At 33.1% G+C, this 18,922-nt stretch overlaps 1 protein-coding gene and 1 pseudogene across 1 annotated transcript; both read left to right on the forward strand.

The window, feature by feature from the left end:
* Nucleotides 1-4,011: 4,011 nt before the first annotated feature.
* On the forward strand, nt 4,012-7,124 carry LOC129299863 (uncharacterized). Its single transcript, XM_054938341.1, has 6 exons — nt 4,012-4,166; nt 5,071-5,665; nt 5,760-5,876; nt 5,952-6,281; nt 6,365-6,487; nt 7,065-7,124. The coding sequence occupies exons 1-6, from the start codon at nt 4,012-4,014 to the stop codon at nt 7,122-7,124; spliced, it is 1,380 nt and encodes a 459-aa protein (XP_054794316.1).
* Nucleotides 7,125-15,958: 8,834 nt separating this feature from the next.
* On the forward strand, nt 15,959-17,542 carry LOC129299864 (chalcone synthase-like; annotated as a pseudogene).
* The last annotated feature ends 1,380 nt before the right edge of the window (nt 17,543-18,922 follow it).

The following is an 18,922-nucleotide window of genomic DNA, read 5'->3' on the forward strand; positions in this document are numbered from 1 at the left end:
GGTTTAGATCTTAAATACATTGTACATGCTTAGAGGCTCACCTTTAGGCTTGAAAAGAGTGCCCTAGTGCTCTCCAAGTTCTTGGACTTCTTGCCCAAGACTAAACAAAGCTTGCTTCACGACTTTAGTTTGAACTCTTGTCATTGGACCTCCAATATATTATAAAGGGTATTTAGACACGTTAGACTGAAAGTGTTAGGCTCCTTGTTCCTTACCTTGGGCTCCTTTCATGCCACTATGCTTATGATTACCATCCTCAAGCTTCATTGTCATTAACGTCATGTCATCCGTGTCATGGGGTCCATCAAACAGTGTTTGAAAACCGTTTCTTAAATTGAATAGGCAACAGTCACTACTACAGAATATATCTTTAGGAGCGGGTATTTAGGAGCGCTTATTTAAAAAGCGCCCCAAAATGTGAATGCGGAATTTACCGGAGCGCTTTTCTAAATAAGCGCTCTTGTATGTCAGGCTTCACAATAAGATAACGCACCTAATTAATATATATATATATATATATATGATAAAAAATTTAAAAATACCTTCGGGAGCGCTCGTACTTAAGCGCTCCGGAAGATAGCTCTCGAAGAAAACCTTCCGGAGCGCTCTACGAAGAGTGCTTCGGAAGATGCGCTCTTCCGGAGCGCTCTTCGTAGAGCGCTCCCAAAGAGATAAGTCTTCCGGAGCGCTCAACGAAGAGCGCTCCGGAACAAGCTCTTCCGGAGCGCTCCATAATGAGCGCTCTGGAAGAATCTTCCCCCTCCTATATACATCCGTCAGTTTTCTTTTCTCCATTTAGTTTCTTTTATACCTCTCTCTCTTTTGTTGCCTCTCATTCCTTCTTTGTGTCGCGCCTCTCTCTTTGTTTCTGTGCCGCATTGTCGTCGCTGTAGCCGTCCTCCCCTGCGTCGCCGCCGCCGCCGCCGTCTCCGTCCTCCCCTGCGTCGCCGTCACCATCCGTCTCCGCGTTGCCGTCGCTGTCCGATCTCTGCATCGCGTCGCTGTCTGGTCTCTGCGTCACCGCTGTCACACCGTCGCTGCCTGGTCTCTGCGTCGCCGTTGCTACGCCTCCATCTGTTCTGCTGTTCCAGATCTGCATCTCTGTTCCAGATCTGTATTGCTGTTGCAGATCACCATCCATCTATTCTGCTGTTTGCTGTTTGCTGTCTGCTGTTTGCTGTTCCAGATTTGCATCTCTGTTTCAGATCTGTATTGCTGTTGTAGATCTGTGCTGCTGCTGTACACCGGAGGAAGGGACGCCGTGAAGACCTCCGTTGCCGCTGTGCGTCGCTGCTGTACAGCAGAGGAATCGACGTTGCTGCTGCCGTGAAGACTACACTTTGAAGGTATTTTTTTTAATAATTAATTTATATATATTTGAGAATAAATTTTAAATATTTTTTTAATAATAAATATTATAGAAAATATATGAATTGAAGTTATTTATATTAAAATTATGGAGTATTTGTAGTTGATAATTTGATTAAATTTGAGGAAACTACTTGAACATTTTTATTTTATTTATGAAATATACTTTTATGGGAGATTATTGTTATTAATTAAATTACAATTGATTGACAGAATTTAGATACATTATGGTACTAAATTTTTATTTGGATGAATTGATTTATTTAGTTTAGATATATTGTGTTGTGAAATTTGATTGTTTGATCATTTGAGAGATTATTCTTTTAAGGAAGATACTGTTGAATTTTTTTTATAGAAATTTAAGTCTTTTGTTTATTGAATTTTGGTAATCATATTAGTGACATGGATCGTAAGTGGATGTCGGCTAATCGACTATCTAGAGAATATTGGGATGGTGTAGATGAATTCATTGAATTTGTATTTTGTCGTGATCAAGACCCCCGTGGAGTCATATGTCCTTGTTTGAAATGTTGCTTGGAAAAAGAGTAAAGCCAACAGAATTGAAAGATCATTTAATATGTAATGGGATTGATCCAACTTATACTTGTTGGACCATGCATGGGGAGAGAAGGAATAATGCAAGTGATTGGAGGGATAGTGCGAGCTACTCAACATTTGATCGTGATAGTGGGATATATGATGTTGACCGTCTTGATGAAATGATTGATGTGATTGAAGAGGATCTTAGAGACTGTCCTGAGATGTTTGAGAGATTGAAGAGTGATGCTGATAAACCATTATACCCCGGTTGTAAAAAATTCACAAAACTATCAGTTATTTTGAAACTATACAACCTAAAAGCAGCGAATGGATGGAGCGATAAGAGTTTCACGGATTTGCTTGAACTCTTATATGAAATGTTACCTGAGTACAACGAGCTTCCACCTAATACTTACGAAGCTAAAAAAGTGCTCTGTTCTATTGGGATGAGCTATGAGAAGATACATGCATGTCCAAATGATTGTGTCCTCTTTCAGAAAGAGTATTCAACCTTAGATAAGTGTCCAAAATGTGATGCATCACGGTACAAAAGAAATGGATGTAGCCCAGCGAAGGCATTGTGGTATTTTCCAATCATACCAAGATTTAGACGCCTATATAGCATTGCAGAAGATGCTAAACACTTAACATGGCATGCTGATGAGAGAATTAAGGATGGCAAGCTACGGCACCCTGCAGATTCTCCTCAATGGAAAAAGTTTGATCTTATATACCCTGAGTTTGGGGTTGAAGATAGAAACTTACGCCTTGCACTAGCCACTGACGGAATGAACCCACATGGCATGCAAAGTAGTACTCATAGTACATGGCCGGTTATTTTGATGATCTACAATCTCGCTCCAGCATTGTGCATGAAGCGCAAATTTATGATGCTGTCATTGTTGATTTCTGGGCCTCGACAACCAGGAAATGATATAGATGTGTACTTAGCTCCTCTGATTGAAGATCTGAAGATTTTGTGGGAGACAGGTGTGGAAGTTTATGATGGGTATAGAGAAGAACATTTCATCCTGCGAGCAATGTTGTTTGGCACCATAAATGACTTTCTGCCTATGGCAATTTATCAGGATACAGTATCAAAGGACGAGATGCATGTCCAGTATGTGAGGAGCACACATGTTCAGTGCGGTTGGAACATTGTAGGAAGAATGTCTTTATTGGTCATCGACGATTTTTGCCGCAAACACATCATTACCGACGACTAAAGAAGGCCTTTAATGGCCACCCGGAGAAGGGTAGAGTTCCCATGCCATTAACTGGTGAGCAGCTTTTTGAAAAGGTCAAAGATTTAAATATTGAATTTGGAAAACCATTTGCAAGTAAGATTGTTAAGAATGGTTGGAAAAAGAAGTCCATATTCTTTGAGCTACCATACTGGAAGACCCTAGATGTTAGGCATTTCCTGGATGCAATGCACATCGAAAAGAATGTCTGCGATAGTCTTGTTGGCACATTACTCCACATTTCAGGAAAGAGTAAAGATGGAATTAATGCAAGGATGGATTTGATTAGCATGGGGTTAAGAGAAGAGTTGGCACCAGAGAGGAAGGGAAAACGCACTTTTTTACCTCCAGCAGCTCACACCTTGTCTAGAAAAGAAAAATTAGCTTTCTGTGAATTCTTGCATGAAGTTAAAGTGCCAGAAGGATATTCTTCAAATGTAAGTAGCCTCGTATCCATGAAAGACCTCAAACTAGTAGGTCTCAAGACTCATGATTGTCATGTCATCATGGAAAATTTATTGCCGGTTGGTATACGATCCATTTTGCCGAAGAAGGTGCGAGCCACGATTACTAGATTTTGTTTCTTCTTTAAGGCAATTTGTAGCAAGGTGATTGACCCGAAAAATTGCCAAAGCTAGAACATGAAATAGCTAAGATTTTAAGCGAGCTGGAAATGTATTTTCCGCCTTCGTTCTTCGACATCATGGTTCATTTATCATTTCACTTAGTTAGAGAGATAAAGTTGTGTGGCCCCGCTTATTTGAGATGGATGTACCCAGTAGAGCGTTACTTGAAAGTATTAAAAGGATATGTAAAAAATCGAAGTCGGCCCGAGGGGTGTATTGTTGAGAGGTACATCATGGAAGAAGCAGTTGAATTATGTACTGGATATCTCTCTAATGTGGATGCCATTGGGTTGCCAAAGTACACAAAAGACACCACAGGTGAACAGGGTGGAATCATTGGGAAGAAACTCATTAGCATAGACAAGACACAATGGGAGCAAGTTCACTTGTATGTTTTACACAACACTGAGGAAGTTCAACCATATATCAACGAACACAAGGCAATAGTTAAGAGTCAGAATAAAGGTAAAAATGAAACATGGCTAGCAACATATCACAACCGGCACTTTATATATTGGTTTAGATCTCGCATCTCTGAGGAGTCTCACCCATCAGAAAGGTTGAGGTTTTTGGCTAGGGGTCCTGGATTTGAAGTATTTTCTTATACAGGTTATGTAATTAATGACTTTACATTTTATACAAAAAGTCAAGATGCTCGGAGCACTATGCAGAATAGTGGTGTAACGCTTAAAGCTCAATCAATGCATGTCTCTAGTTTTAAAGACAAGAATCCAATCTATGCAATGATGTCATATTTTGGGATTATAGAGCACATTTGGGAATTGGATTATATCAAGTTTCGCGAACCTGTCTTTTGTTGCACGTGGGTTGACAATAAAAACGGCTTTTCGAATTGACGAGTTAGGTTTTATTCAAGTAGATCTTAATAAGGTGGCTCATAAAGATGAACCATTCATTTTGGCATCACAAGCTCGACAAGTGTTTTATGTGTCAGATCCAGCGCATAAAAATTGGTCGATTGTTCTTTTAACAAATAAAATAGTGGGTAATGAGGAGGATGAAGATTTCAATGTTGAGGATGACCCTTTCATGGGAACATCACGGACATTTGATGTTTCAACTGGGATAATGCCTTCTATATTAGAGAAGATCACGCGGAAGGGATTTGGATTGATGAGGGATATGTAGAACACACAAAAGAAAAAACAAAAAAAAGAAAAAATAAATTTTAACACTTGTAAGTTCTTTATTTAAATTTTCTTTTAATTGTTAAAAATTTATTTTTAGTTAAATTTTTTTTTATTGTTAAAAATTTACATTTTTCCTTTCAGATATATGGCTACCCCACCTGAGAACAGTGGTGATGCTCCACCCACTGAAGAAGAAGCATTCAAGGAGGTTAAACGGGGTAAAACTGTTATGAAAGCAGTAATACGGGCTCGAGCAGCTGGTCGTAAATTACCAGTAAATTGGAATGATAGGGGCCAATTAGTTAAGTCTCCTCAGTTGGCCAGTTACATAGGGGTCTTAGCTCGTCATTATGTTCCCTGTTGCATTGCAGACTGGAGAAAGAAAAATGACCCACAGCTTGAAGAAGCAAAAAATAATATATGGGAAGATTTGTGTATATCTTTTGACCTGGATGAGAGTCATAGGCATTATATCATGAGAAAAGCAGCATATGCTCATAGAAAGTTTCGAGCTACCCTCACAACATATCATCTAAAAGATGCAAATGAAGAATTCAATCCTCATCCTCCTAAAATGTATCCAGAGATCCAGCAAGAGCATTGGGATGAATTTATTAAAATGCGCCAACAGCCTGAATTTCAACAGATCAGCCAGGTCAATCGCTCTAGAGCCGCAAGTACTCCTTTTCAATATAGAGCAGGAAGAAAGAGCTATCCAGATATTGAACATAGTTTGGTGAGTTTCAATTAATATCGTCTGTTGATATTACTTATATATATATATATATAAGGAAATATTTTTTAATTATTCTAATATCTTCTTTAAATAGAGGGAAGAAGTTGGACCTAATGCTCCAATTTCTCGAGCTCTTGTTTGGAAGACTGCTCGAGAAGATAAAGAAGGCAAATTACCTGATGAACGCACTCGAAAAGTCTGGGAGGATTGTGTGAGTATTAATATTTTAGTGTATTACTTTATTTACATTATTTACTTAATAATTAGTTTACAATTTGTTCAACAGGAAGCATTATCACAATCAATATCACAAGATGATGTGGGGGAGCATGTGGATGTCCTTGGTAGGGCATTGGGAGCTCCAGAGGTCTCTGGTCGTGTTAGAGGAGTTGGATTTGGCATTTCTCAGGGCACCTACTTTGGACGTCGGTCTAAAATTTTTACTGAAGATGATTTTAATGCAAGGATGGCAGAAATGGAGGCGAGAATGGAAAAAAAATTTCAAGCTCAAATGGAAAAGAGATTTGAGCAAATGATTGGAGTTATAAATATGCCACAAGGTAGCCCCAGTGATAAAGATAGTTGCTCCTTCCATACTAAAGAAGACTTTCCTAAGGTTATAATTTTTCTTTCTATTATCTTCTCTTTATTCAAAATTATGTTTCACATTTTTTTAAGATATTAATTTTTAATTTTTAGGGCGAGTCTCAATGTCAATTATGGTTAGAATCACCACATTGTCGTGTTGTGGCAATCGGATCTGTGTATAATGATAATAGTGTTACTATACACTCCAGACCATTGCCTGCTGATCACTTAAAGGTGACTATAACTATTCCAATAGAAAATGATGCTGAGTTGCCAGTGCAAATAGAAGATGAGGATATATTCACGATTTTTGATGCCGTTGGAACTTATGTGGCTTGGCCTTCAAAGCTCATTAAGTTACAGGTATAATAATTGATGGTTCTTTAAAATCATTCATGTTTCTTACGGCCTTACCAATCCATTTTACATCTTGTAGTCCTCAAAATTTAAAGAAGTTGTAAAAAAGCCAATCAAAGCGAAAGGAAAGCCATCGAAAGGATCTACCTCTGTGACTAAGGCAAGGAAGACCAGCACAGAATCTACTCAGTTGAAATATCCTCATCAAAATGCACTTGAAATGATTATGCGAACAACATTAAAAATGAGATCCGTGAAGTAGAATTTGAAAAGGAGATTTATGGTGAAATAATTAGCGAAAAATTAGCAGCTGAAAATATTAACGAGATTCTGACCAAGGATTGGCTACAAACAACACAAATTAGTTTATACATCAGGTACTTTCTCAATTTTATTACTTATTGTGGTATTTATTTAATTTTAGTTGTGAATGATTCTATTTTTTTCATTTTAGGTACTTATATCATACTTTTGTGGTGCCGGGCTCATTGATAACAAAATTTTCATTTATTAGCCCGCACAACACTAGTACCTACAGTGTTGAGTACCATTTCAAAAGATTACTGATGCATTCAAAGTCAAAGGCAAAAGAAACATGTTATTTTTAGCTCCTCACAATCCAGGGTAAATTGTTATTATTGTTTATTTTTAACTTTAGTTGATATTTTAGTTAATGAACTATTTTATTTTTTCAGGCAACATTGGGTGCTTGTTTGTATCAATCCATTCGTCCCTGTGATTTATTATCTTGATTCATTAAGAGATAGTGACTTTAAGAACTACAAATCTATGAGGATATTATTTAATCAGTAAGTTTTTAGTTCTATATTCTTTATATATGTTTATTATAATAATTAATTTTTACTTGGTATGCTTAATCATTATATAATAGGGCTGTAGCACGTTATCGAGGAGGTGAAGGTCTCCCTCCAAACACCGAAAGACCTGATCCTGTTGAGTTTTATTCTTGGAAAAGAATAAAGGTTTGTATTATTTTCTTAATAAAACAAGTTGGTACATATCTAAATGATTGTTTGATTGATATTTTATGTTTGTTATTCTGAATATGTTGTTCTGGATTGATGTAGAATTTTTGGAAAATTCTGGAACTTCCAAGTTATAGGGGAGACTCTGCCGGATTTTCGACAGCAAATACTTGTATCATATATATAACTTCATCACTGAAGTATTTTAAATTAAGTTAGAATTTATTTCTACCATATAAATGACATCTTTTATTGTTTTATAGGTACCTACACAATTACAAGGTTGGGAGTGTGGATACTATGTTATGAAGTTTATGAGAGAAGTAATCACACAACAAGAGTTGATCATTCCTGAAAATGTAAGTCAAAAGCTTTGAAATTAAGTTAATATAATGTTAATTACTTATATATTGCTTTCATATCTTGTGTAGTATTTTGTTGGAGCAAGATATTCGCATTTTACTATGGAGCAAATAGAAGATTTAGTTGAAGAATGGTCAGAATATATTATTGGCTGTTTGTGATAGGAAGTTAGATTTCAATGTTAAAAAATAATAATAGTTTCATTTGTTAGGCTTGTTAGAAATTAAACTAGGTTAGTTGGAAAATTGAAATTGTTGTATCAGTTTCAAATTTTTTTCTTGTATATAAAATTTTTATGTTGATATTATTTTTAAATTAGTTTTTGATATTATGATTTGCCATTATTAAAGATATTTAAAAGGAGAAATTTGAAAAATTTAATTTAAAAAAATAAATATAATATATGGGAGCGCTCATTTGAAGAGCGCTCCTGTAAAGAAACTTACGGGAGCGCTCTTTTAAAGAGCGCTCTGATAAGTTCATATACAGGAGCGCTCTTTACAAGAGCGCTCCGGTAAGGTTACATACGGGAGCGCTCCTATAGAGAGCGCTCCGGTATGCTCTTACATAAAACGCTCCCGTACATGACGGCTATTACGGGAGCGCTTTTCTAAAAGCGCTCCTGTATTGCTTACATACGGAGCGCTTTTTTAAGCGCTCCTGTAAATTTCGGAGCGCTTGATACGGGAGCGTTTCAAAAGCGCTCCCTAAGGTAAAAAAAAAAGCGCTCCTGTAAGCTTATTTTGTAGTAGTGAGTTTTTAATTATTGTAATAAAATTTTTAAATAAACAACATAAAAGGCTATTGCCTATAATGGGGGCTTTCCTTGCAACATTTTAAAATTATTCTCTGTTCTAATATGCAACAAATAGAGTAAGTGTTGCTTATAAATCTTTCTTTTTGACTACATTTTAAAATTGTTGCCCATTGTTTTTCTACAAATAAAAAAATTATGTTCATTTTTTTGATAACTTGTCTATATTATTTTATTTGTTTATTTATTTTATTTTCTTAATTTTTTAATTTATTGATTAGAAAAATTTAAAAAGTGATATAACAATTATCTACATATAACAATAATTCTTAAGTATCGTCAAAACTTATATAATTAGGCAATAAGCAAAAATGGTTATCCACAGTAAGACATTAGGTTTTGCAAAAGCCGTTGCCTAAACTTGATGGTTTGTGATCTAAAATATCAAAAAACCATTGCCTTAAACTATAAGTAATGGGGGTTAGTTTCACGCTAAAAAATTATTGTCTATACCTATATGCAACGGTTTTGCACCATGTTGCAATGGTTCTTGACTGTTCCCACAGGCAAAAAATATAATGTTGTAATGCGTATTGAAAAATTTAAATCCAGATTGTACAAACAGAAGCATTCAAGTCAATAAAACTAAAAAGATGTTTAAGAGGCCTCTCTCTCTCTCTCTCTCTCTCTCTCTGTGTGTGTGTACTTACTCTATAATTATGCTTCCTCTCCTTATCTCGGGATCTGACGATCAGGACTCTAGTTTTGGATAGACAGACTCGAATTAAACAATAACTAAAGCATGAACATAATTAATTATTATGATATACATATGCAGTTGGGTTAATTATCAACTTTTATGATGACATTAACGCGGGTCTGAGAATTAGTTTGATGTAAATTTTGAACGTGGTTGATTGATGTCGTGTCTGAATGCTCGTGTCTCACCTAACAAATTAGAAAGCGGAAGTACCATCGCGCTCTTTTAAACAGGGTTAGGTACGACAATATGCTCATGACATGAGCGAATATTTCTTCTCTTTAATTTCCAGGACACCTGTGTTTATGTACATATGCTACACGCTTTACGGACTTTTAATTCTTTTGATCCAATTAAGAAAATCTTTCCAAGTCAAACTATATATACTCTCTCCAATTTTTAATATAAAACAAAGTTTTCAGAGCTGTTTATTTATTGTTATTTGAATTTCAATTAACAATGACCTACTATGGATATTAATTATAAAGAAAGGTAAACTTTAAAAGTTATACTTTCTTTATCTCAAATTATAAAATAATTTTAAATAAATCATGCATATTAATAAAATTTATTAAATATATTTTATAAATTTATATTTTTCAAAACAAAAATATACTCCCTTGTTTAAAAATGGAGGAAACATTAATTGCGTGGTGTACCCACTACTATCATGATATTAATTATGATAATTATTAGATGCAAAAATAAAAATATTGTGATTTTATATGATTTCGAGTAAATAATAAATTTTTATTATTATGCAGATTTAGTTAAAAACACTCTATATAGGGATGGAAGGAGTAAACTTCCAAAAATGCCTTACACTTAAAAAAATTTATTTATAAAAGAATATTAAAGAGAGATAATATAATATGAAAAATAATATAAAAAAAGCTTCATTAATGAAATCTTACTTTTAGCAAAATATTTTATATTATTTTCAAACATCAAATCTTTTTTAAAATGTCTTATGATTCAACAGAGAGCATTTTTTTTTGATAATTTTAAGATTATAACTAATGTCTTTTAATAATGGGAAATTTACCAAAGTCGTAAGTAATTACACGCGTTTATAATTGCCCTTTGACATATTTTTAATCCCTTAATTCTAATATCATTAATTTCATTACAAAAAATATTTATATTGAACTTTTAAATATTAATATAATATTTTTAAATGTTAACCTATTAAATTTAATTTTTTAAAATAATGATAATTAATACAAAAAATAATTATTGGAAACAGAATTAAAGTAAAAACTGAAAATATATTTTATAAAAATAAAAAATAAATTTAAAATTTATATAAAATTAGAGAATTAAAATATATTAATCTAATTGAATGCATTTTTCGAATAAGCGATCGAAGAATATATATTTAGATAAGGTATAGGCGAAAGAGGGGGATATTGAGACACATCACGATTGATATAAACAGATATTGGAGGTCTACGTCCATGAATTATAAGCCATTCATTTTAGTATGCTCGTATTCTCACCTAACTTCTAGTAATCGGCAAGCCAAATAATATCATCCACATGTGTGTGTGTGTGTGTGTGTGTGTGTGTGTGTAAGGAAAACTTAAGTATCGGTATCATGTAATGGATTTATCTACACATAGATCTCACGAATTTAGAAAAATGTACAGCCAAGTCATATATATTTCATGTTTTATAAATAATAAACTAAAATCATATTCACTCTTCACTCATAACTATAAGTTTACAATTTATAAGTAAAAATTCTTAATTCATAAATTATATTTCATGCTTTATAAATAATGAACTGAACGCATATTTAACCTTAACTTATATAACTACAACTTTATGATTGACAAGTTATGTACACACACGAATATAACTTGTAATTATACATTATAAAGCAATACAACTTTATAAATACAAATGCGTAGCTTCATAATTTTTTTCATTTATAATTTGATGAATTTAAACGAACAGAAATATTATTTTTTGCACCTCAACTACAAATATAATTAAACTCAAGTCTCAAGATAACTTATTATTATTTTTAAATTTCACCAGACTTATTTATAGATAAATTTTTTATACATGACCAGTACATAATTTAATATATAAAAGATATGCAACAAACAATTATATACACACATAGTGACAGAGCCAAAACTCTGAGTTAGGAGGTGCTAAATAATTTTATAAAAAATTAATTTTTTAAATAATAATAATATAATAATATAAATAGTTTTTATTATTATTTTTTATTTTTGAAAATTATATTGAATAGATTGATATGATCTTTTATTATAAATATGCTCTTCATATCTTACTTAAATAATAAAATATTATATATTTATAAGTTTTTTAGCATAAATATTTTTATTTAATTTAGAGGGTGCAAAATTTTATATACCCACTTGTAATTTTTTTTTTCCAAAATGACAGGTGCATATATATGTATAATATTTAATAACATTATGATTTGTCTCGAATTTCATATAATACACGAGCTGATATATCTATGAGAAATTAACGGGTGCACCCGGTGCCCTCACAACATCCTTCTTAATTAAAAACATACAAACACTAAAAGAGCATAAATTAATGGGTCGCCACAAAAAATTAAAATATATTGTAACTTGCTGTATTTTCATATGAGAGAGTATAATTGACATGATACACTGGTTGTGCATAAGAATTACTCTATATAATAATTAACCGTATTAGTTGGATTGTCGTTCACCATTCACTTACATCGCCTATATTTTTGCCACAAAACATCGATTTCATATTAATTAGTCACCTAATTCTGGCAACAATATTAATCTCAATTTGTAGATTTTTTTGGTAATACATGGAAATCTCGTCAAGTATACATCTAAATCATACATGTAAAAAAATCATATATGAAGTAGCACTGCTTACAAACAATGTTATAACATTTTATGATTTGAATATAATGCAAAATTTATAGTAAATGGCATCATTCACAAATAGAATGAGAAATAAAATAATGAAATTTACGGTGAATGATTTCCACCTTAAAAGTTAAAGATAATGTAAATAAATGCAAGATTGCTGGTAAAATAAATATTTAGATTTGATAATAAGCAGAAAAGATATTAAATTCAAAATGACATGGACGCGAAGTTATTAAAAGATCGATCCACAAATAATTAAATCGTGATTACAAAGGAGATTTCACTGGAATCCGCTCATTGCATCGAATTTTCCCTTCAACTATGAGCATTTTTATTTTTAGTTTGGACATGCGAAGAGAAAAATGAGAAGAAGATAGAGAAGACTTAAGAGAAATTTTTTAAAGAAATAATAAATTTTTTATTGTTTTTAAAAGTTTTATCTCATAATTTTTCTTTCTTTTTTTTCCTTTTCTTCCTATCCAAATGAAAGAGTTAATTTATCCTCTAAAGGGTCCACAGATAGTGCCCTTTCCTTTTATGTATGGAAACAAGAAGTGACTTCAGAATTCAAATACCAGAAAAAGATCGTGAAATATTAAAAAAAAGAAAAGAATAAGAAATATACAACCAGATATGCCCATTCTTAAAAAACGTTGACAAAAACGAGTCCATGACTAATTTGCAGTCTTGATGTGAATTAATTGAGGGAAAATCCACTATTTCAACTTTGAAAAATGGTGCAGTTGGCAGAATTTGCTTTATTTAATTAATTTTAGTTTTGAGAAGAAGTCAGTGCTTAGTCATAAAAAGTAATGTTTTAAGAACAGACCAAAATAACAAATTGAAAAGGTGAATAACTCATTGATTAACTGATTGAAGCAGTTGGCATAATAACTAAATAAAAAATAGCATTTAAACAGAAAAATGAGTCAAATAGTTTAATTATTTTCAGTCCTGAGTTTTTCTTCGAGTCTTCAAGAACTGTCAGGATCAAAATGGACTAGCTTAAGTTAATAGCCAAAACGGGCCAAATGATTAAATCAAACTGCTTTCTTCTTCAAGCAATGATCCGACCGTTGGCGTCCGTTCAAGTTTGAAAGCACTGATCAAAAAGGCAGGAGAGGGGGCAAAAAAAAAAAAAAAATGCAAACGTCCACTTGCCCTACGCGGTGGGGAACGTTGACGGACTATACAAAGTCAATGACGTCCTGGCTAGCAACTATCATAAAAAAAAAGCCCCTTTTTTCTTGAATATGTGTTACTTTCATAAAATTGTTTCATAAATAATATACTTTGGAATATAAACAAACGATTTGTTAATTTACATATGATTTACGATTTTTTTGTATAAATAAATATATTCTATAATTTTGTCGAGGATATTGGCTTGAAACTATAAATGCTGTTATTATTTAATTCCTCTAATCCTGTTTATAAGACAAAAGAAAAGAGTATTTTTAATCTTATTTATAATTTATATTATTATTTTTATCATAATTTTTTTTAGCTTCCATTGAATATTGAAGAGAGAAAATATGTTATTAAAATGTGTACATTTAATAGAAACAAAGTTAAGAACTTATTAAATTTTAAGATAGAGTTAATAAGTTTAAAAGTTTTTTAGTATTGATGAAACATGTTAAAAGCGAGTTATAAATAGGATCAAAGAAAGAAGTATAGGCTAAGTTTGGAAAATAAATATTTTAACAAAAGAGTCACTTGATGACTTAAATTTTTAATTTAATTCAAAGGAACGTGGAATATGAAATATATAGCTTTTTAATTCATTATTTTTTAAAATCAGGTTTTAAAAAAGAGAAAATTATGTATAGGTTCTATGAGGTAGATTTAATTACAAATAAGTTTGGTGAAATTTAAAGCCACAATTAAGTTTTTTGAAACTTGAGTTTACTTTAAAATTATAATATAGGGATAATATTGCCGTTGTAATACACAGTCAGTTTAATAACTTTTTAAATTATAATCTATTTAACTATTAAATATATAAAATTATAATTATAAAAAATTTAATATAATATATTTAAGTTACTGATGAAGTAACTGTAAATAATTAGTATTAAATTTTGTTAGTAATACATAATTAATTTAATTATTAGATATATTAAGTTGCAGTCACAATATATTAAAGTGACAGTTATAAATTATCGATAAAATAATTATAATAATTAATATCAAAAGATGTTGGTAACATATATCAGTTTGATTATTAGATGTATTAAAGTGATAGTTGTAAAGTATTAAAGTGATAGTTATAAATTACTGATGAGGTAATTGTATGCAATTAGCATTACACTTATAAGACATAATTAATTTAACTATTGAATATGTGAAAGTACAGTTGTAAAAATTAAAAGTAATAGTTATAAATTATTTGATTGATATAATGTATTTTATTAGGATATTCTTATCTTTGTATCTTAATTTTAAATTATACTCGAGCTTGAATAGACTTGGTTGTAGTTTTTAAATTTTTATGTGATTTATTTATAAAAAAATTTATCTCACACGTAATTTGTTCTTAAGAAAAGGAATTTGAGCATTCTTGTAAGTCACCGGAATAAATAATAAATCGAGAGAAGTGTAATGCTATGAGCACCACGAGACTGAAGGATACCGGTATGCAAGTGAATCGATCATAACGCGTCAAAAGGAAATTAAATTCTTCGTTTTATATCCCAAAAAAAAAAAAAGGGGAAACTTCGTTCAAATCAAGAAAATTGATGCTCCCATGCTAATGATAAAAGTAACAAAATTAATTGATTTTTTTCCATTTAACTTGTACTCTACTATCCAAAACAGCCAGAGATTTTATTTAATGTGACTGTATTATTATATCAAACCTGACTTGGAACTTTTTTGCAGGCTTAAGTCCTCTATATCAGGTTACATCTGGGCGTATAAAATTAAAGACGTACGCAGTCATCACATTTTGTCTTAATTTCATAATAACCAAATAATTTAAAAGGAGTCACGATACTACACCGCGCACGCACAATACTTGTGTGTGTGAATTTAAATTGTCTCTAAGTTAAGTTTCTGTAAATTTCACAAATTTTGCATTTTTGAGTAAAAAAGAAGATTTTATCTTTTATAAAGAAAATAGAATAAAAAAATACTAAAAAATATAAAACTTCACAAAAATTCATACTATTTCTAGTAATATATACTAATTAAAAGCATTCTCCCCCCTTCAATAATATTATAAGACACCTTTAATAAAATTATGCTTTCAATAAATTAGATAATTGTTTTTAAAATCATTTCTCCTTTCCATTTTTATTCTTACTTCCTAGAATATTTTAATTATAATTCTTATTAGTTACACTCTTAATTAAAAACATGAAACATTTTAAACTTTTGAACATGATAACCCGTAGAAAATGAATAGTGTAGAGCTACCAGCACCATGGAACAAGCAATCAGCCAACCTCCAAAGTCCAAATCAACGTGGCCACTCAGCTGCCCGTCTCTCAAACCTACCCACTTACTCCTATCTCTCTCTCCCTGTGGATGTGTTAATATATAGACCATACTTGATCTCCCATTTCTCATCTCATCTCACTCTCTTACCTTAGCTCACACATACATATAAACATACACCTCCTCTCTTCTCCACGTGCACACTCGACACGTCGTTTCAAAAACATGGTCACCGTCGACGAAATCCGTAACGCCCAGCGCTCCGCTGGCCCCGCCACCATCTTGGCTTTCGGCACCGCCACTCCTTCTAACTGCGTCGTCCAAGCCGATTACCCCGATTACTACTTTCGCATCACCAACAGCGAACACATGACTGATCTCAAAGAAAAATTCAAGCGCATGTGTACGTCTCCTCCTCTTTCTTCTCATTCCTTTGCGTTTACTTTTAACTATTCATCATTTCCACTCGCTTATTTTGTTTGGTTCCCTGATTCAGGTGAAAAATCCATGATCAAGAAGCGCTACATGCACCTCACGGAGGAATTCTTGAAGGAGAATCCCAGCATGTGTGCTTACATGGCTCCTTCGCTTGATGTCCGTCAAGATATTGTGGTCGTGGAGGTGCCTAAGCTCGGAAAAGAAGCCGCCGCCAAGGCCATCAGGAGTGGGGACAACCCAAGTCCAAGATCACCCACCTCGTCTTCTGTACTACTTCCGGCGTCGACATGCCCGGCGCCGACTACCAGCTCACCAAGCTTCTCGGCCTCCGACCCTCCGTCAAGCGTCTCATGATGTACCAGCAGGGTTGCTTCGCCGGCGGCACCGTCCTCCGTCTTGCCAAGGACTTGGCCGAGAACAACAAGGGCGCGCGTGTTCTGGTTGTTTGCTCTGAGATCACCGCCGTTACTTTCCGTGGCCCCAGTGACACCCACCTGGACTCTCTTGTTGGCCAAGCCCTATTCGGCGACGGAGCGGCGGCTATCATCGTCGGTGCAGACCCTGACCCTGCCGTGGAGCGCCCAATTTTTCAGCTGGTGTCGGCGGCACAGACCATCCTGCCGGATTCAGACGGAGCCATCGATGGACACCTTCGGGAGGTGGGTCTAACGTTCCACTTGTTGAAAGACGTGCCTGGAATCATCTCAAAGAACATCGAGAAGAGTCTGGTGAAGCGTTCACGCCCATCGGCATCAAGGACTGGAACTCCCTATTCTGGATTGCTCATCCGGGTGGACCAGCTATTCTGGATCAGGTGGAGGCGAAGCTGGGGCTCAAGGAGGAGAAGCTGCAGACGACGAGGCACATTCTAAGCGAGTACGGCAACATGTCGAGCGCTTGCGTTTTGTTTCATACTCGACGAGACGAGGAAGAAGTCATTGAGGGAGGGCAGAGCCACCACCGGAGAAGGACTGGAATGGGGAGTGCTGTTCGGTTTTGGGCCGGGTCTGACGGTGGAGACGGTGGTTCTGCACAGTGTTCCCGGTGGAGGCAGGTCATTAGAGGCATGATTACAAATTTGGGTAATTAAGATTGAAAGTTAATGGTCGAGTTGAAATTATAACTGAGGAATTAAGGGAGGAAGGAAATAAAGAAGATGGAAGGCGTGATATGTATAAATATTTTACTGTGTGAACAATGTTTGTGGAGTGACGAGGTGATCGATTGCTACCCTGAAGAGTGAAGTTGAAAGCCATTTTGTATTGTTGTTATATACGTTATGTCGTTATCCAATCCGTGGCATACCCTTCTCGTGCTTCGTTTATGGCGTAAAATATTAGATGGAACACCTCGCTGATTCATCACGTGGCTCTCAAACATGTTAGATAATTATTTTTTGTGATTTTTCCTGACACGAAGACGAATGAAAAAATAAAAAACGAATGAAATATATTATAATATATATATATAATATCCCAACAAACTGTCAAAGCTATCAGGGACTTCATGATTTATAAGTTTACTGATATTGTTATTGTGCGATCGATGTTATTTTAATTTTATTATAAAAAGAGTGATTGATAAGTCAGAATGACAGAAATTTGGTTAGCTTTTTTATTTTTTTGGTTGAAAAGGAATTTGGCTAACTTGAAATTATTCTTTCTTTTGTTTTTGTTTTTGTTTTCCTTACCACAATTTGGAATGATTGTTAACCTGATCTTAAGATTGTATAAAGGGTTGGACGGTACTGGATTTTAGTTTAACCTGAAGTTTGGTTTTTTTTATGAAAGAGACTAGGTTAAGCAACCTATAATTCAGTTTGTCTAGTGATAATTTAAAAATTAATAGAACGGACTTGATTCATAAGACTGAGAGATGATCTTGTTAATCCAGTACTCACTTAGTTATTTTTTTACTATTTCCTCTATGAGAGGAGGCAATATTTTCATTTAATCTAATAAACTTAATTAGATAATAAGATCACTTATAATCATAATAAATTCAAAATAATTTTCATAAAAAAATATATCTCAACTATAATCTAAATAATTTAAATTTATAATTTCAAAAAAAAATAATACTCAACAAATTTAACAACACTATATACAACAACAATTAAAACAGAAACTCAACAAATTTTCATGCAATCATCTCCTTAACATAAATTACACTTAAAGCATTTGTCAAAAATAAATTAATTATAATTATATTAAATAAATTAATAGGACTGGATTGAATCAAGTGATCCAGATGTCCAGTTTCCTGTCCAATCTAACTTGAAGAAATAATTTAATTTTTTTATTTTTTTTATTTAAAGGGCTAGTGTTTATAACAATTGAATTGGATCTCAATTTGAATTGAATCAGGATAGGAGGATTTTTGCACCGTGCAACCTGAACTTACTCTTCATTTCTGTTTTCACAAATTTCTGATAACCTTTTAGGCCCTTGTTTGATATAATAGAAGAGTTTTTGATAAAATCGAAATCAGAATCGGAATCGAAATCGGAATTCAATGAGTTTTAAAAAGTGTGTTTGGTATGAAGATGGAATCATGATATAATTTTAATAAGTATATGATTTAAAATATAAAAAATCAAATACCCTTTATTTATTTTTTTTAATAAAAACTTAACAATAAAAAATAAAGAATGTATTTTTAAAGCTCAAAATA

This window comes from Prosopis cineraria, unplaced genomic scaffold (assembly GCF_029017545.1).
Source record: "Prosopis cineraria cultivar Desert tree isolate PC_DT_omini unplaced genomic scaffold, ASM2901754v1 PC1332, whole genome shotgun sequence".
NCBI lineage: Eukaryota > Viridiplantae > Streptophyta > Magnoliopsida > Fabales > Fabaceae > Prosopis > Prosopis cineraria.

Excerpts from the sequence above, each read along its gene's own strand:
- LOC129299863 (XM_054938341.1), top strand. The coding sequence starts at position 4,012 with ATGGAAGAAGCAGTTGAATTATGTACTGGATATCTCTCTAATGTGGAT. Across the intron at positions 6,282-6,364 it reads CTAAAGAAGACTTTCCTAAG|GGCGAGTCTCAATGTCAATT; the intron begins GTTATAATTTTT and ends TTTAATTTTTAG. Across the intron at positions 6,488-7,064 it reads TGCCTGCTGATCACTTAAAG|GTACTTATATCATACTTTTG; the intron begins GTGACTATAACT and ends TTTTCATTTTAG.